Source organism: Sus scrofa, chromosome 9 (genome assembly GCF_000003025.6).
Source record: "Sus scrofa isolate TJ Tabasco breed Duroc chromosome 9, Sscrofa11.1, whole genome shotgun sequence".
NCBI classification, from domain to species: Eukaryota; Metazoa; Chordata; class Mammalia; order Artiodactyla; family Suidae; genus Sus; species Sus scrofa.
Window position 1 is genome coordinate 3,859,263 of NC_010451.4, and position 25,932 is coordinate 3,885,194.

The 25,932-nt window shown below is 44.0% G+C and overlaps 2 protein-coding genes across 2 annotated transcripts; one reads left to right on the forward strand and one right to left on the reverse strand.

The window, feature by feature from the left end:
- On the forward strand, nucleotides 11,010-12,880 carry LOC110262264 (olfactory receptor 56A3). Its single transcript, XM_021102657.1, has one exon. The coding sequence runs from the start codon at nucleotides 11,010-11,012 to the stop codon at nucleotides 11,949-11,951; it is 942 nt and encodes a 313-aa protein (XP_020958316.1). The 3' UTR covers nucleotides 11,952-12,880.
- LOC110262265 (olfactory receptor 56A4-like) lies at nucleotides 16,268-17,926 on the reverse strand. Its single transcript, XM_021102658.1, has 2 exons — nucleotides 17,678-17,926; nucleotides 16,268-16,963 (listed from the first exon to the last, which is right to left on the reverse strand). Exons 1-2 carry the CDS (start codon nucleotides 17,924-17,926, stop codon nucleotides 16,268-16,270), a joined length of 945 nt encoding a protein of 314 aa, XP_020958317.1.

The following is a 25,932-nucleotide window of genomic DNA, read 5'->3' on the forward strand; positions in this document are numbered from 1 at the left end:
TGAGCACAGCTGAGGCTCATTCCCCCACAGTAGGAGGAGTTTTGGATCCATAATGGATGAGTGGCTTTCTAGGCCTGTAAGTCTGTTTGAGTTTTTCAAGTATGCTCATTTGTACCTTTTTTTTAAGATTTCACATGCAAGCGATATCATGTGATATTTGTCTTTGTCTGGCTTAATTCACCTGAAAAGCGAACTTGTGGTTACCAAAGGGGAATGGTGGGGGAGGGATAAATTAGGAGTTTGGGGTTAATTTATTCACACTACTGTATATAACATTGATAGCCAACAAGGACCTACTGTAGAGCACGGGGAATTCTACTCAACGTTTTGTAACAACCTGTTAGCAAAAAGAATCTGCAAAAGAATAGATGGTGATTGATAGACAGACAGACAGACGGATATAAAGTTGAATCACTGTGCTGTACACCTGCTGAAACGAACACAATATTGGACTTCATGTTTTAAGAAAAGAAAATATAAAAGGAAATATAATGAATGAGTGAGCTGAAATTTCTATCTGTGAGTTTTAATCTCAAACTGGATAAACTGGATCCTATGTTCTCTTCAGGACAACGTCAGTTTCATTTTAAGTCTCTTCCTCTCAGCCTTCATCAGGCATCTCCTTAACCCTTTCTCCTTTTCTCCCAGACATGTAATCCAAAATTGCCCAAAACCTGAGACTCCTGGGCACATGCTAAAGTTGGACATTTCTACAACTGTTAATCTGTCAAGAGTCTTATATTCCTGAATACACAGCTTTGCAGATTATGTGGGCTGTGTGGTGCGATGTGTTCTTACCCTTGTTTCGACAGAGGGTCCTGAATGGGGGAAAGTTGCAAATGGTGGGAAATTGACTCTTTTTCTCTCACCCTCGACCATCTCATCCGCAGACCTGGTGATCTTTTGTAATGTGCATGGCAAGAGGACAGGATTTTTCCTGCAACAATTAGCAGAGTTTTACTAGATTTATGTACTTATTTTTTTGTCTTTTTGTGGCACGTGCAAGTTCCCAGGTTAGGGGTCGAATCCGAGCTGTTGCTGCCGGCCTACACCACAGGCACAGCAACCCCAGATAAAAGCTGCATCTGTGACCTACACCACAGCTCATGGCAACGCTGAATCCTTAACTCACTGAGCGAGGCCAGGGATCCAATCCTCATCCTCATAGAAAATAGTCAGGTTCGTTAACCACCGAGCCACACGGAAACTCCGAGTTTTACTAGATTTAAGAGACTCCCAATTCTCCTCCCCAGTAGATCTGTGCTTTGGACTTTTATCTTTTGGATTCAGAGTGTCACAGTTCATCGTATGCAAACACCTCAGCCAATGTGTTAAAAGAGTGTAAGGATTGTTATATGCGATCCAGGAAGAATACTAACATATGCATTAGACTATCTGAAGGTTGCTTTTTTATTCTATACACAGATTCTAAGCACATTTTGTATCTTGGGAGTTCTGAAGCTCTTAACACAAAAATGAATAGGATGTTGTTACCCTCAGAAGCTCACATCTTGATTAGGATAAATACAAATCTGATTTTCTTTGTAACAGGAGATAAGAACGGTACCTGCAGGGGCAGAAAGACACAGCAACATAGGAAAGCAGTGGCTAGAGAGTTAGAAGGCTGAGGTGTAAGCCTTGCACCCCCCCCACAAAGGGTTCTTGGGGAAAAGAGGTGTTTCACATACTCACCATCTGTAACCTGAGAACAGCGAACAATTACTTTTAGAAGATCTTTTCTCAATACGAGCTTTTGTGCCTCGACAACAGCTTCTAAGGAAGATCTCTCCATGGTCCAAACCAAGGCTGTCTCCAAAGCCTGAGCCCCTCCCTCTTCATTGGAAGCACTTGCAATACATCCTTGGTGGACTTAAGCCTTCATTCTGCCAAGCTCTGCCCCTTTCGTCTTCTTCTTCATCTCACAGTAAAGAATAACAGACTGTGATTTAAATTACTGCCCCTTCATAACACTGGGAAGTACTACCTGAAAAACGAGCAGGTGCTCACATTTAAAAAAAATAATTAATGGTACATAATTCATACTTTAATTGGGGTTAATACATTTCTCAAAAGTGAAAACACAGTCTGTCAAGATCCAAGTTCACACAACAGATAAGCTTTTTCTCTGTTACTTGAAGAGAAACTCCCCCAAATCTCATTCTCGCAAATATTTGACATAAGAAGAATGGTTTGGTTTAAATGTGCATGAATGGATACTGACGGGGGTCCTACAAATAGAAAGATGTGTTTCCAAGGTAAATGTAAGCTGCTCTCTCTTAGGAAATACAAATCGTCCACACGTTTTCGAACTATTGTGTATAAACACCTACTCATCGAGGGCCCCCAAATTGGGAGCCACCCTCTGTACCAGGGTCACCCCGCTTGTTTATCCAACCCAGATCTCTCAAATTAGCTGCGAGATGAAACATGAATGTAAAAAGGGGCACACTGGGGATTTAGAGCCCATACCCCCACCGTCCCAGGACTGAGGAAATTTTATACAAGCTTTGTCTTCCAAGGAATACTGATAGTTACATTTTTAAAAATACTTGTTTGATGGCTTTGCATCTTTTTTTGCAACTTTTACACAGATATAGGACCCATATCAGAGCATTACTGATAGAGTCATCTGATAAACAAGGTGAGCAGGTTAACAATGGCTTTAGTCCACAAAAATTAAGAATTTCCTCTGAAACAGTCCTCTCCATAAAAACCCACATATTTTTAAACTTTCACATGACCAAATTTAACAAAAAAGAAAGCATTCAATTATTTCCATAATGCATTTTATTTAATCTAGTATACCTAAAATATTATTTCAACAAAGAATACATGTAAGATCATTTAATAACAAATACTGTGCATGCTTTTGCTGTGTGCTGGGTCTCTGAAATCCAGTGTGTATTTTACATTTGAAGGGTGTTTCCCTTGGGACTGCCTGTTTTGAGGACTCAATCGCCACGTGTGGCCACTGGCTGCTATATTGATCAGTGCAACACTGAACGTTTGCTTTTCAAAGGCAAATAAAAAATGGGTAGGAGAGTAATTGGGTTGGGGAAAAATGTACCCTTCTTGGGAAAGAGTTACAGCTGCATTCTTTTTTCTTGGCTGGGATCTTGCCCTCTTTTTTATGTCTCACTGTGTGGAAAAAAGGAAAGGAGGATTTTAGAAGAGGCGTGATGACGTCTTTGCCTTAGAACGCCGGCTGACGTGAGCCTCAACCCCAGACCTCCATGTGTGAAGACGAAATGAAGAGAGTGTTCATTTATTGGGTGTTTACAACCTGCAGTCTTCAAATCTTGCAGTGACAGAGCTGAAATGGAGCTTTGGCAGTCACAGAACTTAGTGAAAGATGTAAACAGAAACTTTACTCATGATTAAGTGAAAGCTAATAGCGCTTAGAGTAAACAATGGATGTTACCGTCAAAGGTTTATCAGAAGGTAGATGATAGTAATCATAATTTGTACTTTTTCAACTTCTCTTTATGCTCTTTTGTTTCCATAAAACATATGTTCTATGAAATATTTAATAGTGAGATTATTATAATTTATTACAAACATGTGAGCAGAGGGAGTTCCTGTTGAGGCTCAGTGGGTTAAGGACCCGACATGGTGTCCATGAGGATGCAGGCTCGATCCCTGGCCCCGCTCACTGGGTTAATGACCCAGCACTGCCACAAGCTGCCCCATATATCGCAGATGTGACTTGGATCTGGCATTGCTGTGGCTACAACGTAGGCTGGCAGCTGCTGCTTCAATTTGACCCCTAGCCCAGGAACGTCCATATGCCGTGGCTGTGGCCTTAAAAAGGAAAAATAAAAAGCACATAAGCAGGAAACCTGTCTCTTTAAACCAAATCGCCATTATCTATAAAATGTGAAAGCTCAGATTGGGTTGGTGGACCCTTGCCGTTGGCTCACACATTACCCATATTTAGACACTTCCTCCTTTATCCAGAAAGATTAAGACGGACGTTTGCGAGAAGACCCAGCTGGCCCTGGACGTTGGGCTGGGAGAGCACATACAGGGAATGGTCATGACCCTTGAGGCCAGTATTTAGCACCATGTCACCCCCCACATCTGCTTTGACATCTCGTGGCGAGAGACCTCGTTTGCTCCTAAGGTTTGAGCAACGAGTAAATGGGCAAGGTCCGTGTTTACAAGTGCAAAAGCCCTGAACCTGGAAGAGGTGGAAGTCCAAGAACATCCATGGGTAGGAAAGACGTAGCCAAGGAGAACCGAAGGCAGGGATCCAAGAGAGTCACCGCTTGGAAAAGAAAACATTATGAACAATCTTATGCCAATAAATTTGACAAACGTTTGGCAACGAAACAAAATGAACAGATTCTTGAGAGACACAAAGTATTACAACTGAGTATGGTAACTAATTTTATGTGTCAAATTGTCTGGGCCTCGAGATGCCCAGGTATTTGGCCAAGTATAACCCACCCTGAGTGTTACTCTAGGTGTCTCTGTGCAGGTGTTTTTGAGGAGATTAATATTTAAATCAGTGGACTTTGAGCAAAGCAGTTCACAGTGCAGGTGGGCCTCACCCAATCAGGTGAAGGCATGCCTGGACCAGAAGGTCGACTCTCACCTTGAGCAGGAGAAAATTCTTCAGCTGACGGTCCCAACTTCATCTGCAGCTTTGGCTCTTCCTGATTCTACCTGAGATGCTCATCATGGAACATTAGCCCTCCTGGGTCTCCAGCCTCATCACCCTGTCGGTTTTGGAAATGCCAGCCTCCATATTCATGTGAGCCAATTATTTTATTAATATACACTATATACAAAATACTGTATGTATTTTATGTATAGTATAGATTATATAGATATGTATGTGTGTTCCACACATTTGCACACATACATAAGTGTCCATAAATATATACATTATATATACAATATGTAAATAATATCCCATTGGTTTTGTTGCGCCAAAGACCCTTGGCTGATACACTGACATGAGGAGAAATAGAGGATGTGAATAGAGGAGTTCCTGCTGTGGTGCAGTGGGTTAAGAATATGAATGCAAAGGTTCTGGATCTGGGGAGGTGCAGGTTTGATCCCTGGAGCAACGCAGTGGGCTAAAGGAGCCAGCACTGGCACAGCTGCAGTGTAGGTCCTGGCTCAGAAACTTCCATATGCCATGGGTGTGGCCATTAAAAAAAGAGAGAAAGAGAAGAAGATCTGAGTGGAATTCCATCTACTAAAAAATTCTATTTGATAACCTTTCCATAAAGAAAAGCCTGCATGTGACTTCCATGATGCATTCTAGTAAACCTTTAAGGACAAAATAATAGTCCTCCTTCAACAACTTAGAAAAGAAAATCATTCTTAAGTCATTTGATGAGACCAGATTTACCCTGATAACAAAACAAGAGTTCCCATCATGGCTCAGTGTTAACAAATCCAAGGAGGAACCATGAGGTTGGGGGTTCGATCCCTGGCCTCGCTCAGTGGGTTAAGGATTCAGCATTGCCATGAGCTGTGGTGTAGGTCGCAGACGGAGCTTGGATCTGGCATTGCTGTGGCTGTGGTGTAGGCCGGCAGCTGTAGCTCCAATTCGACCCCTAGCCTGGGAACCTCCATATGCTGTGGGAGCGGCCCTAGAAAAGACCAAAAAAAAAAAAAAAAATGCTAGCATAAAGCTACATCAGGATCATGATATTAATATGCCACAATGTGAAGTGTGCAGGTTCCTCAACTCTGGGCACCAGACATCCCAAAAGAAAACAAACAAATAAAGGAAAACTCCATTTTCCATAACAATTATCAACTCAAGATCAAACGGCACTTTGTAATCTTTCATTGTAGCAAAAATACCTCTGCCTGAGTAGCCTCTTTGAAAAATGCATTTCATTTCTCAGTAACTAAGTTTTTGTTTGTTTCATTTCACTGTTATCACTATAATGTCACAGTTCAGTCATAGTAAGTGGTCACTGTCCATATTCAATAACGTTCATGCACGATACCCGTTCTCCCATGAGAATGAGCTTGATGCCCACAAGAACGCGTGAATGCAGTTATTGCAGCCTTGGAGGGACATGAAAGCAATCCTGCCTGTACATGTGTGAATATTCGGTTCTATATGTAAGTTCTTGGTCTCCAGAGAAACGACGCCCTCACAGCAAGGCTTGGAGACAACGTAGCACCTCGGAGGGCTGGGCTCCCAAAAGCTCTTTCTCTCGGCTCAGACACCACCATCCTTTTCCCTGAAAGAGTACATCCCAGTGGTCCCCAAAGGGCCATAAGTGCTTCCTTGTCTTGATTTCCACCTCCTCTCGAGGGAGTAGGGTGGGCAGTGTCCCCCAGGGCAGGGTCCCTGAGGCCATGGAGGTTATAACAGTCTCAGCTTATGTGGGTTACAGCTCCAGCATCAGCGGAGACCACCCCGGTGCGACTGCATCCTCTGAAAGTGAGTCGGGGAAGGAGATCGTGGGGAGGGGCCTGAGGGGCACGGGGAGATTCGCCAGGAGGCCGAGGGGCCCTCTGTCTTCAGCCCAGACCTGTATCCCCGAGCTTCTGCCAGCCAGGCGTGCTTGCGCGGTCTGAGCAGAGGTGGCAGAATCAGTGTCCTGTGTGACAAGAGTCTTCCTGACTGCCTCGGCCCCAGCTGGGGGGTCGTGCACCATACCGGGGTACACGTTAAGCTGGGGCTTGTCCTGGGAAAACGAACGGATGTCTCGGGAGAGCTGAGGAATAGGACCTAGTGGAATGAATTGGGCGCTTTCAGTCTGAGGTCTGGAAATTTAGAGATTTCCCTGCAAGAGAAAATCTGTGAATACACACTTGGTGAATCAGGGGGAGGAATAAACTCGCTGTGGTGACCCATCAGAAAACAAAGATGTGTGTGTGAGGGCAAGGGGTGGGAGAAGCGAACTCAGTTCATCGAAAGCATTTCTAGAAGCCGAAATGCTAGTACTAGAACGATCTGCCAGGGGGGAAAAAAAGTACTTTTTTTGTCTCTATATCCAGTCTGTAAGGTGAATAGACAGACTGGTGGCTTGTAAGTCAAATATATTCCAATAAATTTTTAAAAATACAAAACGCATTGGGGGAGGGAAGAATTGGGAGGGCAGGAATAACACATACGCCCTCCTGTATAAAACAGACGATTAATAGAAGCTACTACAGGATTGCACAGGAAAAGCAACTCAGAAGTCTGCATCACCATATAAGGGGGAAAAGAATGGCTGTATTTACATATATGCCTGATGCACTTTGCTGCACACCTGAAGCAAATACAACATCGTAAGTCAATTACCCTCTAATAAAAGAACATTGGAAATAAACAAAATAAAATCAGCTTTAAAAAAAGGAAAAAACAAAAATAAGAGACAGACTGGTGGGACGGCTTCACATTTAACCAAACAGCATGGGGCAGTGTCCTGGCAGTGGTTGTGTCTCCTGGTCAGCTTTGGCCAGGCACGTCTGGCCCCTGGTCCCCCACTTCTCCAGGTGTCTGGCACCAGCCCATCTCTGAGCTGCCTCTCACTATCCTTGCTCAGTTTCCCAGTTCTTCTATTTCCTGGGTAAGCAACCCCTAGTACTAAGTTCCTTTCCCCCCCACAAAAAATCTTAGGTTTCTATTTTCAAGCTTAGAACCTGACTGATATATTCAAAATATCAGGGACATGGTATATGCATCATATGAGAGAATAAAATGTTGAATTCACCATTGATGAATCGAGTAAAATAAAAATTTTAATAAGAAAAATAGCATGAGGCTAAGCAATCCTTTTCATCCCTTCCACATCTCAGTCTGTGCTTCCAGGGTGCTGTGACATAGCTCCGTCCTGGACCCTAGGCATGAATTCGTTCCCCGCATTGGTCTCCAGCTTCACCTGGCTTCCTCAGCTTGACCCTGATGAACACAAGAAATAATTAGCTCTGAGGGCTCAGTCCTGCTCTTGCCATCAACTGTCTCTGATTACAGAGGGCGACTGAAAAAGGCAGAGAAAAATATACACACACATCCAAGTCATCCAAGTGCTTTAGCCCCACAGATGATAGATTCTCATTGTTTACTGGAAATTATTGTCTGAAGAAAGAAAAGAGAAAAAGGCCAAAAATATTCTTTAAAAAAGAATGGAAAATAAGATGGACAGTTTTTCGCTTCTACTCCCCAGAAATTCTACCCTAGTGCTGGAATAATCTTTCCAAGACGCTCCAGGAATTTTTAAAATATTTTATTTCTTTTAGGTTTCCTTATGGATCCTCTTTTCCGACAGGTGCTTCCCTGTGGCCGGGTCCTCCAGAAATCAGGCAGGGGTCTTTCATCCAGCCTAATCACGGTGAGATTTGGGATTCTGCTAAGAGCAAAGTGCTGGAATGTTACGGCAGTGGACGAGTGGAGGAGGAGCTAAAATGCCAAGTGAAGTGCAAATGGCAAAGTCCTGATGGAAGGAAGGTGTGTCAGAATTTGACGCCGAAATCTGCATGTGCTGTGACAAAACTAGCTGGTACGACGGCACCTCTTGCATTGGCACAGATGAGACCATTTTAAAGCCACTTAGAAGTTTACCAAGGCATGCTTAACATGCGCTATTTCTAACAACACGAAAAGAACTGAGAGGTAACATACACCCCTGGGGTGTCTTGAACCCATTTTTGCTTCCAGGGAGAAGGGCAGTTCCTGGCAGACCCTGATAAGACAGGACTCCCTGGATTTTTATTTTTTATTTATTTATTTATTTATTTATTTTGTCTTTTTAGGGCCACACCTGCAGCATATGGAGGTTCCCAGGCTAGGGGTCTAATCAGAGCTGTAGCCGCCGGCCTACACCACAGCCACACGGGATCCGAGCCGCATCTGCGACCTACATCACAGCTCACAGCAACGCCGGATCCTTAACCCACTGAGCGAGGCCAGGGATCAAACTCGCAACCTCATGGTTCCTAGTCAGATTCGTTTCCGCCGCGCCACAATGGGAGCTCCCTCCCTTGATTTTTAAAGCTAAACCTCAAACACAATGGAGGATGATGTGGGAAAAAGAATATATATGTATCTGTATATCTGGGTCACTTCGCTGTACAGTAGAAATGGACAGAACACTCTAAATCAACTATAATGCAGAAAACAAAAGTTGGAAAAAAATAAAATAAAATAAAGCAGGACATCAAAAGGAAGGAAGAGAAGAATTGGGGAAGAGGAAGATCATGCCCGCTAGCTTTTGCCGACCCAGCCATTCCCAAGGCCACTTGGTAGGAAGGCTGCGGTCTAAGAAAGACCCAAGGGCACAGGCCTGGAAGTGTGGCATCGAGGCCGCACATTAGACGGGGGGATGGGTCATTTTAAAGTTACATCAGATTAGGGATTTTGTGCTTGAGAAATCATTTCAGATTCTTACTTCTATTAAAAATCCTTTCCTGACCACGTAACTTCTATCTAGCCCCCATCCCATTCCAGAATTACTTCTCTACCACTGTGTTTAAGTTTCAAAAGCTGTCATGACCCTCGAGGGGCAGATCTGTTCTCTTTTCAGAGGAACCAGATACAGTATGGTAGCGTGACAGGGCTCCGAGGAATCCTGAGGTCCAGCCAGGGCCCCTTAGCTAATTAATGTACCGCAGCCGAGGTGACAGAGGTTGCGGTTTAAAATCAGTAGGATTTTGCCTCTCCATGGAAAGTTCTGCTCTCTGTGTGATCTTGGAATTTTCTCAAACGTCCTCTATCTCGTTTCCCTCATTTGTAAAGTCACAGAAGACGTATTTCCCAGGGTCGTTTTAATAATGGAGTTAACGCTCCTCGTACACGTTAGCACAGTGTCTGGTGAGTCCATTTAATACACCGCAGTCATGTTCACAGTTTACCAGCCAGCCAAACAGATGCAAAAGGGTGACAGTTTTGTTTTGGGGAGGGGGGGGTGTTGGTTTTGGTTTGTTTGGTTGCTTGTTTCTGTTTTTTGCTTTGCTTTTTAGAGCTGCACCCTCAGCATGTGGAAGTTCCCAGGCTAGATACCAAATTAGAGCTACAGCTGCCAGAGGCCCACATCATAGCCACAGGCAACACCAGATCCAAGCCCGAGCTGCATCTATGATCTACACCACAGCTCATGGCAATGCTGGATCCTAAACCTACGGAGTGAGGCCAGGGATTGAACTCGCACCCTTATGGATACGAGCCAGATTCTTAACCCACCGATCCACTGCGGGAACTCCAAACAGGGAAGTTTAAATAGGGATGACTCAATTTATACTCATGGAATGACACCCAGGCCAACAGCCGTACAAAGTAGAGAGATCTAGGACTTTACCCAAAATGATTTTAAAGATTCCAGAAATTCTGATCTCAAACGTCGCGTAGGCATCTCTCACTGCAGAGGAAATGCATGTTTCGCAGGCTTCTTTGTACCTGCCTTTCAAATCTAGCAGGAGGGTGGTCCTGGGAGCATTTTACTTTCATGTGCATGAAGTTAGTGCTCACTGACACTCAAAATATTCTGCACATGGCTCTGTCCTTATCTTACTGCTTTGTCTTACAATCGACCATCCCCGGGGAAGGTGCACATCCTTGAGAACAAGGATTATACTTAATCGTTGTGTTCCCTCTATGTAAAGAGTAAATAAAAGGTAAATAAGAAGAAAGGAGTGGCAGCATTTAACAGGATCTGATGTGGATGTTGGTGACATTATCCGGGCACCTGGGCAAAGAGATTCAGAGTGGACTCACGGAAGACACCCATTGAAACCACAGGACCTATTTTTATCCCAACCCTCCACCAAAAGGACATATCCTATAGCTAATTGTTTAAAACTCATGCTCTTTCTAAGATTTTTTTTATTCGAAAATTAGAAAGAGTTCACAAATGGGGAGACATAAAAAATGCAAAAGATTGAAGTGAATTTATTTTCTGTAGTAACATGCAAAATCTTCAATTAAAGAAAAAATGACCAGCTAAAAACCGAAGATTACTCCCGATTAAGTTGAATGATTCTTCCTTTGTTAGCACACTCAGAGGTTAATTTTTAGCTCATAAAAGGACATCTGTAAAAACAAAATCCCCAAGATGACACCTCACAGAAATGTCTCCACTGAGGTTTCAGACTTCCTTCTGAATTGTTTTGTCAGGTCCCCCAGCTGGCAGCTCTGGCTGTCCCTGCCCCTCAGCCTCCTCTTCCTCCTGGCCATGGGGGCCAACACCACCCTCCTGGTCACCATCCGGCTGGAGGCCTCTCTGCACCAGCCCATGTACTACCTGCTCAGCCTCCTCTCCCTGCTGGACATGGTGCTCTGTCTCACCGTCATCCCCAAGGTCCTGGCCATCTTCTGGTTTGACCTCAGGGCCATCAGCTTCTTTGCCTGCTTTCTTCAGATGTACATCATGAACAGCTTCCTTGCCATGGAGTCCTGCACCTTCATGGTCATGGCCTACGACCGCTATGTGGCCATCTGCCACCCTCTGAGGTACCCATCCATCATCACTGACCAGTTTGTCGCCAAGGCAGCCATCTTTATTTTGGCCAGAAATTTCATTTTCACACTGCCCATCCCCATCCTCTCTGCTCGACTCCATTACTGTGGCAGAAATGTCATTGAGAACTGCATCTGTGCCAACATGTCTGTCTCCAGGCTCTCCTATGATGATATTACTATCAATCACCTCTACCAGTTTGCTGGGGGCTGGACTATGCTGAGCTCTGACCTCGTCCTCATCTTCGCCTCCTACACCCTCATCCTGCGGGCCGTGCTCAGACTCAAGGCAGAAGGTGCCGTGGCCAAGGCCCTGGGCACCTGTGGCTCCCACTTCATCCTCATCCTCTTCTTCAGCACCATCCTCCTGGTCTTCGTCCTCACTCATGTGGCGAAGAAGAAGGTGTCCCCGGATGTGCCCGTCCTGCTCAATGTCCTCCACCATGTCGTCCCGGCCGCCCTCAACCCCATCGTTTATGGGGTGCGGACCCAGGAGATCAAGCAAGGAATCCAGAGGTTGCTGAAGAAAGGGTGGTGATGAGCACAGCTGAGGCTCTGCCCCCCACAGTAGGAGGAGTTATAAACCAGCTCATTAGAAATTGGCCGAAATCCATTGCTTAGAGATATAAGAGCAGAAAATATGTTTAAGTCTGAAGCAATTTCCTGACTTTATCCTTCTTCTTCAAACCTCAGTGCTTGCTGCTAAATGCCTGACACTTCTGAGACTTTTAAAATGTTTTCCCAATACTTACTACTTTGCTGTGTCTAATATGAGAACATATGGAGGAGAAACTCTACAGTGGAGAAATAAATCTCAGTTAATACTGTATTTACTATGTCTGCATGTGCACTTTTTAAAATTATATATAATTAGGGATATAAATATCTTTGCGTGTCCTTACTATTGTCAACTTGTTGTTATTAATTCAGTGACATAATGCAGTTGCGAGAAGATCACAGTATTTTAAATGTCAGCCCTAAATGAAGAAAAGTAGCTAGAGTCTCTATGTGCATCTCTTTCACTTGCCTCCAACCAGGTCCTCCTACTCTTTGTATCAAGCAAAGCCTGTATCTTGTTATCAGGTGCAAGCCTCCAAAGGACAGAGCTCTTGCAAGAACTGCTCACATGTGAAGAAATGGGACTTCCTGTGTTTAGGAGAAGGAGTTGTACAAGGCTTCTTCCTCAGTGTCTTGGCACCATTGTCTACACTCGAAGCTGCCTTTTTAGGATTCAAAATGAATCCGTTTGTGATGTGTACACCGAGCTCTGCTTTAGGGTACTAACATGTCACAATGTCAGAAGATGTTCCAGGAATGACACTGAAATATACTACGGCTTATTATTAACTGAAGAAAGATGTTCCATTCAACGGCTGTGGTGCAGGAACTCAAGGGAACGAAGATGCGTAGAATGAACATGCAATCACTGAGGAACTCACATGTTGTCCAAATGGAATTAAAGCAGTCTAGACCCTACAATGCTGAAGGAGTGTTTTCTTCTACGTAGAAGGGAGTAGAAAGAATGAGGGGGAGGTCCCATTGTGACTCCTCGGGTTAAAAGCCCAACACAGTGTCCATAAGGATAGGTATATATGTATACCTATATATGTGTGTGTGAATATATATAAGTATATATAGGTGTATATATATAGGTGTATATAGGTATACATACATAGGTATATAGGTGTGTGTGTGTGTATGTGTTCGATCCCTGGCCTTGCTCAGCTTCCAGCATCACCCCAAGCTGTGGTGTAGGTCAAAGATGCAGCTCAGGTCTGGCATTGCTGTAGCTGTGGCATAGGCCATCATGGCAGCTCCGATTGACCCCAGCCTGGGATCTTCCATGTACTACAGGTGCATCCATAAAAAAGAAAAAAAAAAGAGAAAAAACAAGATAGAAATACAGTAATTCGAAACAAGAGAAAAGCCTGAGACCATGCCTTAGATGGTCTTCTGCGTTCTGGGCCTTGCAAACCACAAATAAGACATGTGACCAGGAAGAAATCAGCAGCCTCGCTGAATTTCAGGGTCCTCATCTGTTGCATAAAGACAAAGAACCAGTTGTTTTAAAACCCATATCTAGTTCTAATAATCCCTGAAAGCGTGCCCTGCTTTCAGACAAGCATGACTCATATCGTTGAGTCTCTTTTCCACACTTCTCCCCTCTAAGCCATTGGGGTGGACCTTCCCACATTCCGTCATGATAAGTGGAGACTGACCTAAGAATAGATTTCAGAACTCCACAGGGCATGGCGGTGGCCATACACACCAAATTTTGGCAACATTTTTCCCTTATCTAATATGTATTCAACACCAGCAATATGCCAGATATAGCAAGATCTAGGATTTGAGGATAGCCTCGCGAGCAAAAGAGACTTAGATCAAAGTACATTTCAAGGGAAATTCAATTATTAAATAAATAAATAGCTTTAGCAAGTGATAAGTTCTACAAAGAAAAAAGACGGCACAGCGTTAGAGTGATCTAACAGAAGGAAGCTACTTTGGGTGTAATTATTAAGGAACCTCCGTGCAGGTGATTTTTGAATTGAGATCATAAATGTTAACAAGTTCATCATTTGAACATAAGGGTAAGATTGTTCCAATCAGATGCAACAATGACTATGGTGGCTTAAAGCCGAGAACAAGCAGAAGTCCAAGAAGCAGTGGACATCCCAGCAGGTGTGTGGGATACAGCGATGGGGAGGGGAAGGCAGAGCTTACAGGGGAGATCTGACAGCAGGTAGCAGAACCTCTAGCTCCAAACAGACAAAGAAGGGCTGGCAATGGGAAGATGGCTATCACTTTAAGCCTGGCAATAGACTGGAGGTCCATGCAGAATAAGAGAAAGGGAACTCAGCTCAGAACCAAAGCGGGAACCCAACCCTACAAACCAGAGACATACCAAGAAGAGGCTGGGATTTAAAGGTCAGATCCTATTGTCATAACGGTACCAGAGAGGGAACGTTACAACAGAGACCTTATATCCTGGGCAAGTTTAGCTGGAATGGTGCTCAGCACTAAGGCATCTTCTAATATTGATGGATGATGTAATTTCATCCTCATTACTCCAGGACTGGATGCAACTGGAGGCAGAACTGAGCCACATTGTAGAAGATAATTGAATCTGGCTGGAGTAGCTGTAAACAAAAAGGCTTAAACCAATCGCCTTCCCCATGCACTTTGTCAGGGATTCCAGGATCTGCGACAAGGTGGTGGGCGGGGTGCACAGGTTTCAAGTTTTCCCTCTGTTGACGAAGTATTCAGTAACATCCTGCTGGTTGCATCTCTTTTTTATTTTTTATTGAGGTCTAATCGACATATAACACGTTAGTTTTAGGAGTATAACCTAATAATTCAACACTTGTATATACTGAGAAATTATCACTACACTAAGTCTAGTTAACATGTATCATCATATACAGTTATACCTTTTTCTCGTGATAAGAACTTTCAAGATCCACTCTCTTAGCAACTTTCAAAATGCAATAAAGTGTCATTAAGTAGAGTCTCCATGCTGTACATTGCATTCCCCATGACTTATTCATTTTTAAAATGGAATTTAAGTACCATCTATACTCTGATAACTCAAACGCCTGTCCCCATTGTGGATCTGGCCCCTGAAAAGTGCCAGTCGCTTACTTTTATTTCTGTTTGGATATTTAATAGTCACTTCAAAAGTAGAGTCAAGGTTAAGAATCCGGTGTTGTCACTGCTGTGACATGGGTTTGATCCTTGGCCCTGGAACTTCTGCATGACGTGGGCACAGCCAAAAAACAGTAACAAAAACAATAATACATCATTTTTTAAAAGTAGAGTCAAGGAGTTCCCACCGTGGCTCAGTGGAAATGAACCTGACTTGTATCTATAAGGACACGGGTTCTATCCCTGGCTTCACTCAGTGGGTTAAGGATCTGCTGTTGCCCTGAGCTGTGGTGTAGGTTGCAGACATGGCTCAGATACTGCATGGCTGTGGCTGTGGTGTAGGCTGGCAGCTGTAGCTCCGATTGGACCCCTAGCCTGGGAACTTCCATAGCTGCACGTGTGGCTCTAAGAGAAAATTTTTTTTAAAAAAGAATCCGTTGTAGAAATAGAGTTCAGTGTGTTTAAAGTCAGACTTTTGATATCACATATAAAGGTAGATAGTCAGTTAACGTCACTCCTCTTTTCCGGTGTTCCAGATACTCCTGAAAAATACCTTAGTGTCATCATTTCTCCTCCATCTTTTATGCCTACAGAGTAACTCCCAGCAAATCTTGGGACCGATGACTTCAGTTTCCACTCATCGCCTTAGTCCAAGCCATGACCCCTTTTCACCAGAATGGTTGAAATAAAGTCCTCATTGGTTTCCCCAGTCCTGCCCACCCCCCATGTCCTGTCTGAAGCACTGTCCATCCCTGCCCTGTGAACTAATTTATTCATTTTTTGGCTGCACCCGTCACATACAGAAGTTTCCAGGCCAGGAATTGAACTGAAGTCACTGTAGCAACCCGAGCCACAGCAGTGACAATGCTGGATCCTTAACCCACTGAGCCACACGGGAACGCCCACCCTGTGAAGTAAACGTGAGAGGCATTCAGAATGTCAATACTGAGAAGTATGTGAAAGCTACTAAATACTTATTTAATGAACGAGTAATTGAGGAACCACAGTAGCAGGGAGTCAGAATGAAGAAAATAATGGATACCAAAACATGGATTTGATGAAGATTTGAGGAGGGGGCAGTAGTTAAGGGAGGTTTAAATTCAAGATGAGGACAGCAGCATGGACGTTACATTGTGTTCCTTGTGGGCATGCCGTTGAAACATCACTAAAATGCTCACACTTCCATAATCCCTCTTCTTTGACTCACGTCTCTCAGCGATGGTACTTGAGTAGCTTGATGATCCCTTGCTTGATTTCTTGGGTTCGTACTCCATAAACAATGGGGTTCAGGGCTGGTGGGATGAGGTGGTGCAAAACATTGAGGAGGATGGGCACCTGCGGGGGCACCTTCTTGCCTGCCTTGTTTGTGAAGATGAAGACAAGCAGCAAGGTGTAGAAGAAAAGTATGAGGATGAGATGAGAACCACAAGTGCTCAAGGCCTTGGTGGCTGCACCCCAAGACTGCAGATGCATAACAGCCCTCAGGATGAAGCAGTAGGATAGCAAGATGAGGACCAGATCAGAACCCAGAAGGCACCAAACACTCACGAACTGGTAGAGCTTGTTTAGGTGAATATCCCCACAGGAGAGCTTGGCTACAGAAATGTTGGCACAGATACAGTTCTCCACCACATTGCTGGCACAGTAGTTGAGCCTGGCGGCCAGAACCGGGGTAGGCAGAGTAGCCACCAAATTGCGGAAGACGATGAAGAGGGCCGCGTTGATGACAAACCGTTCGGTGACGACGGACGGGTAGCGCAGTGGGTGGCAGATGGCCACATAGCGGTCATAGGCCATGGCCAGAAAGGTGGAGGACTCCATGGGGAGGAATGTGTTCATGATGAACATCTGCAGGAAGCACCCCGCAAAGCTGATGGGTTTCATGTTGAACCAGAAGATGAGCAGGACCTGCCGGGATTAATACTACTCTCAAAAATCGTGCGTCTGTTCCCATCCTGGGGTGAACCCTGGGAGAGCCCTTAGATGCCTTTAATCATCCATATCCCCAAACCACAGCCCCATAATCCGAGCTGGGACAGCGTCCTCACTTCAGACACCTTCCTTCTATGGGCATCCCAACCTCCAAAGCCTGGTTTCTACCCTTTACTCTCCAACTATGGATCACACCTTTTTTTCAAAAGGTTTACTTCTAGCCTGTTTTCTCTTGATCTCTAGAGTTCTTACCCAAACTCCAGCTGGATGCATCTGCCCATCCAAATGTAACCCAAGGCCATCAAGCCCAGTAAGTCCAATCCCTAGATTTGGACACCCTCCGACATCTCCCTGCACATAAGAAACTTCTTCCAAGTATGCTTCCTATCCCAGTGCATCAGTTACATTTTAGAAAGAAATCTCTAGAGCCCTTGGGCATAAGTTTGGGGTGATCTCCCTAGAAGTACAGAGAAAATCAAAACTTGGAACCACTAACTCAGACAATGAGAGAGGGCCTGTAAGTTTGGGGGAGGAAATGAAACTTTAAAAGGAAATCACGGGCCTTGAGAATAAGAGGGACTCATCTGGGAACTGTGATGGCCCCAGGGTGATAGTGCAGGACTGTTCACAGCATCGAAACAAGGTACCGTTTGACTGAGTGCCTGGGAGTAAATCCAGGGCAGGTCTGACCTTGGGGATGACGGTGAGGCAGAGGATGAGGTCCAGCGCAGAGAGAATGGCAAGCAGGTAGTACATGGGCTCGTGCAGAGAGGCCTCCTGCCAGATGGCAAGCAGTAGCACAAAGTTGGCCCCGAGGGCCAAAACCAGGAGAGGAGCCAAGACAGTAGACAGCCAGTGCTGTGTATCCTGCATGCCTGGAAAGCAGATCATCAGAAACTCAGTCACCTGGGTCCCCGTGTCGTTGAGAGATAACACCATGATGCCAGGTGGGCCTGAAACTGGCTGAAAGAAAAGAGATGTGAATTCAGGGTTTGATTGCTTCATTAACCTCATAACTGACTGATCTGCCTCCACTCTAGGCTGTCAGCTTTCTCCTCAATTCTACTGATACGAAATCTGTCTAAAATTAAATTGGACCATGTCACTCAGCATTCGCAGCTTTATGAAGAATGACTTCCTTCCCATGGTATGTTCCAGATCCACACACATCGACCCAGCCCCATAGGGCGTGCCTGGCTTTGTCTCGCTTCTGTGTGTTTACATGCGTTACATCCTTCTAGAATCAACTCTCTTGCCATCAACTAACTACCTTCTGCTAACCCCGTCCTATTTGTACCAAGTCACACCTCTTAGAAACTGAAAGGGAAAAATCTTTTTTTTTTTTTCTTGTTACTCTTCTCATTTTGTTTTTATTATTATTATTTTTTTGTCATTTCAGAGCCATGCTCGCAGCATCTGGAGGTTCACAGACTAGGAGTCGAATCAGAGCCGCAGCTGCCAGCCTACACCACAGCCACAGCCATAGCCACAGCAACACGGGATCCAAGCCACATTCTGTGACCTACACCACAGCTCATGGCAACACCGGATCCTTAACCCACTGAGCGAGGCCAGGGATCGAACCCACGTCCTCATGCACACCAGTCGGGTCTGCTACCACTGAACCACGATGGGAACTCCTGTTACTCTTTTTACGCACACAGTTAGATGCTTCTTTGTCCCACTGTTTCTCCATGATCCTTAAATAGCCTGATCATGCGGCTCAACAAAACACCCCTGTGTTCCTTGATGTTTCCTAGTTGTCTTCCAAAAAGTCTGTGTTCCCTCTGCCAGCAATGCCGTCTCCTCTCTTCATTATAGCGCAGAGAAAAATGCCCCATACATGTTAATGTAACAGGCTCTCAACAAGTACAGCTCAGAGGCAGGAGACTGACTGATTGTGGAAAGCATCACAACGCCTTGAACTAATTTCACTTACTGTCTCCCTATCTTTCGCTACCATCAGTCACTGGCCCTCTTGCTTAACACTCAGGAAAAAGCGGAACAAAGCAGAAGAGGTAAAAATACTTTAGTGCTGAGGGGGAAAATAAACAACCCAGCGGTGAGAAAAATAAATACAAGAGATACCCGCGTGGTGTCTTTTTTGCATGTGTATCTGGTAAGTGTTTAAAGCAAACAAATCACATAACGTTTTCCCAGGCAAAGGAGAGGAATTAAGGAAATGAGGCTGTTCAGACAAGGGAAGGACCGAGGAACACTTAAACCTGTCCCAGGATAAGCTGTCTCAGACTGGACCTCCAGCTCCCTTGGAGTGTCTTCTTAACCACCCAGGATTCTGATGCTGAAGAAGTTGCCAGATTCTGCTGTGTTCTCCTCCAAAGCAAGGAAAGATCGTTTTCTGTAGGTGGATTCGGGGCAGGTTGTGGAAGCATCCCTAAAAAAGTATCTCCCCACCAAGGTTTGGAGCTGTGTGGTGTTCCTTGGCCGTAGAGTGTGGGCTTCTCATCAGGATTCGCGTTTGTCTAGACCAGTGGTTCTCCAGGGTGAGTGCGGCTCAGAATCACCCGGAGACTTGTTGACCCACATACTGCAGAGTTACCGGTTCTGCATGTCTGGAGGGAAGCCTGAGAACTTGCCTTTCCAGCCAGTTGCCGGGTAATGCAGATGCTGCTCTTCCAAGGACAGTACTTGGGGAATGACAGAATTGGGATAACTGACCTAACCTCTAATCGAGACGAACTGTAACCCAAGACTGCTGTCTCCGTTTAGCCAGCCCTGGTCACACTCTGCTCAGCTTTAAACATCACACTGACGGCTTCTTCCATGATTTTCAGTTATTTAGTACCATTCGGGGCCATCGCCCTTCTCCCAATTTCTAAGTCGTCTCCCTCTCGTGGACTCTCTGGGAATTCCATAGGTTCTTTCTCACAGTTTCATCTCTCTCTGCCTGACCCTATAGTTCTTAGCCACCTCTCCTGGTGGCTCATAAAGCTCCCTAAGGTCATTAAGAGCAAGGACACGATATGCTTCTTTCTTGGGTGTGATAGTGGCTCAAATCCAGACACTTACCCTATGCCTCTGATTAATAGTCTAATAATAAAGAATGCACTCCCGTCCGCCTCCCAGCCAGAGACAGACCTGAGCTGACCTTCTGCGAGCGTGGCTGACCCACATTCTAATGTGTTCGTGCTCCTCTGGTGTCCGTGACCTTGGGGGTCTTCACATACTAACATCTGAGGCTGCAAAAACATCCTCTGAAGTGAGCAGCGAGTAAGCTGAGCACCAAACTCAAAGTGTCACTTACGCTTGACTTTCCAGTACACGGCTCCCAAAGTTACTTACAGGGAGAGTCTTACAGTGTGGCCACCCGGCTGCTTCCAGGCAAGCTGTGACTTCTCTGCCTGTCCTTCTGCTGGTGGCTTCAGCCCTGGACGGCTGCACGAAGATGCTGTGTCTATTACAGCCACTCTCCTGTGTCCAGAATCATGAAGAGCTGATTTGGAAAAATCTTGCCCCCGTGGGACCCTCCCTCCCTGCAGGCACATACCCACTTCTAAGGTAAAGAGAGAGAGCTCTGTGTATAACCGCAGATGGAATAAAAGAGCAGTCACTAGTTTATGGTTTCTCTTGAGGTGTCTGAAAGTTACATAAACCGAGAGGAATTATTTGTCATGGAAAGGAATACCATTTGGGGACTTGGCGGATGTGTGTAAGACAGCTCTCAAGAAGACAGATGTCATTAGACTTATGAAATGACTTCACGTTATATATTAACTGCATTCTAGAAAAATCATTTCAAAACAATTAAAACCACTCTGAAATTTTTAAAAATTGTATTTAAAGTGAGTACTTAGTGATGATTTATTTTATCATTAATTTTTAGTTATGGTTTTAGAAATAGCTTCACACAGGAAAATAATGTCACTTAAATGAAAACAAATGTATGCAATTCTTTTTTTTAATGTATGCAATTCTGAACAGTAAAGTACATACATTTGATTAGGACACAGGGTTTTAGTTCAAGGATTAGCACCAAAACAAAAAAATAGTAAAAAAAAAAAAATTACATAAAAACTTCACTAACCAAAGAGCCCAGATGGGAAAAAAAAAATATGTATATATGTATATATATATAATTCAGCCATTAACAAAGAAGAAACTCTGTCATTTGTGAAAATGTGGTTAGATCTTGAGGGCATTATGGTAAATGAAATAAATCAGACAGAGAAAGACAAATACTTATAATCTCACTTCGATATGGAATTTAAAATAACAACGACAAGCTAATAGATACAGAAGACACAGTCTCATAGATACGGAAGAGAGATTGGGTGGGAATATGAGAGAAATGGTTGAAGAAGGTCAAAATTTACACACTAACAGTATAAAATATTGTCGGGGGATTTAATATACAGCATGATGATTCTAGTTAATAACACTCTACTGCCTATTTGGAAGTTGCTAGTGAGTAGATCTTAAGAATTCTCGGAGTTCCTGGCGTGGCGCAGTGGTTAACGAATCCGACTAGGAACCATGAGGTTGAGGGTTCGGTCCTTGCCCTTGCTCAGTGGGTTAAGGATCCGGCATTGCCGTTGCCGTGAGCTGTGGTGTAGGTTGCAGACTCGGCTCGGATCCCGCATTGCTGTGGCTCTGGAGTAGGCCAGTGGCTACAGCTCCGATTAAACCCCTAGCCTGGAACTTCCATATGCCGCAGAAGCGGCCCAAAGAAATAGCAAAAAGATTAAAAAAAAAAAAAAAAAAAAAAAAAAAAGGAATTCTCATCACAAGAAAAAAAAAGTTCTGTAACTGTGTACGGTGAGAGACATTAATTAGACTTATAAATAAAGCAAAATTAACAGCAACAAAAGAAGAAATAAATCCACAAGTGTGGTAAAAGACTTCAGCATACCTGTCCTAAAAGATGATAAAACAATCCAATAGAAAGAAAATCCATATAGGTCTGAAAGATCAGATTACATAGACAGAACGTGGCACACGATAAAAACAGGATTAATGTTATTTCCAAGTGTATAACCAACTAAATGCTCAAACATAAAAAAAAAAAATCTCAACTAATTTCAAACAAGTGGCATTGCTCAGAATATGTTCTCTGATCACAGTGAAATTAAAGCAGGAAGCAACATTCATGTACTTTTAAAACCCATTCTTCATAAAAACTAAATGTGCACCTCTAAATAACCTATGGGTCCACAAAAAATCAAAATGGAAATTAGGAAATCCTTTACACGGATGAAATTGCTCCAGTTATAACATTGCCTCTCCATTAAGCCCTAAGACGCAGAGATGCTTTGGGTTTCCTGTCTTCCTGGTCACTGAATACTCTCTGAAGCATTACATCCCATACGAACACACCTGCCTACCTTGCCATGCACACATAGCCACCCAAACTACGCACCTGCAAAGGTGAAGGGGAGATGTATGCATTTAGGTACAAAGAGAAAGAGAAAACAAAGGCTTATGGCACTTACCCCAGAGCATCTTGAAACTCCATCCGTTTGAGTATTTGTTTGTAAAAGAGAGAGATGACAGATACTGAGTCCCATATTCCATTACCGTATGTACTGTACCCATGTTCCATTTTACTGTATACTTCATTCCATAGTCCATATTTCACTCCTTTCTCCATTTTACTGCATCCCACATTTTATTAACATATCTCATAAACATTTGCTAAATATCTTTCAGGCGTTTGGTGTTTTGCATGGCTCAGCAGGAAATGCAAAAGCTGGTGAACAAATTTTGACTTAACTAGGATTTGTAAGAGACAGCGCATTAAAGAGAAATGCGAATTGACTTGGAAGGAAGGAGTACGCCTCTCTGAGAGCCATCCAGCCCACAAGCTTATCAAAAGAACCATGTGAAACATTGTAAAACTGGTACTGGAATTCTAATTCACCCGAAAGTGTTTCCACATGAACCCAAGGAAGAAATTGCAAGCAAACGAGAGGAATTTTTAAGAATCCCAAACAGAAACAAAGGTATACTGTCTCAAGTGCTAAAAGGTGGTTTTTAGAGGCATTTAAGCAAATCTTGGATGCATGTTGACCAAATATTCTTTATTGAGAATTTCAAGAGAACTACAGATTTGATAACTTGAAAACCTCTGTGGATATGAAATTTTAGCCAGAAATAAGAAAAGTGATTGACGATGTGAAAAATCTAAGTGTTTTTGTGTGCTTCAAGAGGTAAATTGTAATGAATTTGAAACTTTCTCTTCTCCGGTTTCATGAAATCCCCCCCCACCCCCGCCAAATGAAAGAGCACTGGAAATAGGACCCTTCATCAGGATACATGCAGTGAATCTGTGAGCAAATACCCCTCACGGGCTGACTTGAGATCCCCGTTTTCTGCTCTCTCTTTATGAACTACCTACAGTCTCTCCTTGGAAAGAGCAGTGCTTGCAGTCTGAGTCCATCCCAACCTGTCTGTTAGCCAACCGCGGCGTCTGATACGAGGCAGCAGGACCAAGACTTCCACAGATGACATAGCACAAGGAACGGCTTAGTGTGCCTCAGCACAACACCATGAGCTTCAAGTAAGGAAAGGATTTTATAAGTCAGGAAGACCCAGTGATTGATAAATTACACCACGGCTGAGAAGGACACGCAGGGTGGCGGGAACACCGTATAAATAATGAAGGACAACATCTAAAGACCTTAGAGAAAGCAGCGTGCAGAGGAAAATAACAAAGGGAGGTCCCATTTATAAATTACGAGCTTATTTTGAGCTCTGACTGAAAAACTTTCCATAGGAGTTCCCACTGTGGCTCAGTGGTAAGGAACCCAGTGAGTAGCCATAAGGATGTGGGTCCAACCCCAGGCCTCACTCAGTGGGTTAAGGATCTGGCATTGCTGTGAGCTATGGTGTAGGTGACAGATGAGGTTCGGACACTGTGTCACCGTGGCTATGGTTTAGGCTAGCGGCTGCAGCTCTGATTCAACCCCTAGCCTGGGAACTTCCCTATGCCGTGGGTGCAGCCCTAAAAAAGCAGGAAAAAAAAAAAGAAAGAAGGAAAATCTTCCCATAAATGAAGTCATCCAACAACCTGGTAATTCACACAATCAGAGACAATTTTCCCTCTTCTTAAATTAGGAAACTAGAGCTCAGATTGGAGAGTGAAGAGTTAACATCTAGGAGTGCCCATTGTGGCGCAGTGGAAACAAATCTGACTGAGAACCATGAGGTTGCGGGTTCAATCCCTGCCCTGGCTCAGCGGGTTAAGGATCTGGCGTTGCCGTGAGCTGTGGTGTAAGTCGCAGACGCAGCCCGGATCCCACATTGCTGTGGCTGTGGTGTAGGCAGGCAGCAACAGCTCCAATTAGACCCCTAGCCTGGGAACCTCCATATGCCATAGGTGTGGCCCTCAAAAGACAAAAGACAAAAAAAAAAAAGTTACACATCTAACCAGTGGCCAAAGTGGTGAACCTGGACCTAAGTAAGAGTCCTTCGCATCTCATTCCAAGATAAGCAGCCTTAGCTTCTATAGTACATAAAAGTGCTTTGAACAGTGAGTTATATAAGGCTTTCTGTAAAGTGTTTCAGAGCATTCATTGTATTCACAGCTTGATTCGTTCCCTGGGAAGATTTCAGAGGAAAGAAAAAACAGGGAGGCGGGTATGAATTATTCACTTTCCTTCAACAGGAAGAAGCACAATAAGCAAAGACTTGTATTAGCAGCTCTAAAATATGTAAAGTTTAGAAGAACAGGTTTTGCCAGATTCAGAGGAATTTATCATCTAGTGTCAGAGCGAGACACACACGTGGCCCAAGAAAAGTCAGAAGGATTCCGCCGGGTAAATACAGGAAGGGGTTGTGCAGGGGGACAGGTTTAAACTGAGACGCGGGCAATGGTCGTGGTTTGGCACATGAAGACGCTAGTGTTGGGTGTTCCGTGTGGAAGAAGATGTTTGAGCATAGACGTTAAGGAAAAGTACAGAAGGCGTAATCTGAAAATAATGAGTTTACGGACCCACAGGGGCAACTAGAATGGTTGAGAATGTCCGAGCAGCTTTGTACTTGGGCTAGAATCAGTCTTTGGCGTTGTGAAACGGAAGAGAGCAGATGAAAGCTTTGATGGAAGACAACACCGTGGAAACAATAAATGATCTTGTAAGTTCTTAAGAATGGCCAGCTTCATCATAGACCAGCTATGTTAGAGACTGTTCTCTACTGACTCATGCAACAGCATGTTTGAAATATATCAAAAAGGGATCTAGTCACGGATGTAACTTAATCCTGGGAAACACTGGCAATATCTGGGCCCCCACCATTTTTAGGGCACGGTCAGGAAGGGAACTGGAAAGTGTAAAATGCGCTTATCTTTGTTGGACCAACACATAAATTCAGACGCCTGGATCCTATGGGAAGATAGGCTGGTGCTGGCCCAGGATACGAGAACTGACCCGGCAGGGCTGAAAGCAGAATGAGAAAGTCAATTCAGATTTATCTAAGATAAGCAACAGAGAATGAGGGGTTTAGAGGGCGCCCGAAATCTGAGAGAAAAGTCAGGGAGGACGGAATGAAGTCAGAAGCTGGCAAAACACATCTGAAAAAAAGGACGAACATTTTCATTTTCAAAGTGTGCACACATGCACAAAGGAGTCGTCACTAAACTTTTTTTATTTCATTAAAAAGAAAGAAAGCGCTGCAGGATGTTCATAATCCAGAAAAGTGACATTAGAAAATTAACAAGATCTGGCAGGGCTAAAGGAGCCAGCCCTATTCACTCAACTCTAAGAATCAAAGTTCTGGAGCCAACCTCTGAATTACCGCAAGAGATTCTTTTATGGCACAAACCAGTTCGACCTGTGCCAGCTGGAACCAAAACCTCTAATGCATAGCAAAGTATTAAGCAACTAAAGAAATGGAGAGACACTGAAAATGATTAGAATAATGTTTATTCTCTTTTTATTAGAGCTAACATACAATACCATATTACAACATAATGATTTGCTATTTTTACA

Bases quoted from the DNA above. Each gene is read 5' to 3' on its own strand.
- LOC110262264 (XM_021102657.1), top strand. From the start codon at position 11,010: ATGACACCTCACAGAAATGTCTCCACTGAGGTTTCAGACTTCCTTCTG.
- LOC110262265 (XM_021102658.1), bottom strand. From the start codon at position 17,926: ATGGTGTTATCTCTCAACGACACGGGGACCCAGGTGACTGAGTTTCTG. The intron at 16,964-17,677 runs GTCAGACCTGCC...TAATCCCGGCAG, and splicing joins GCCTCACCGTCATCCCCAAG to GTCCTGCTCATCTTCTGGTT.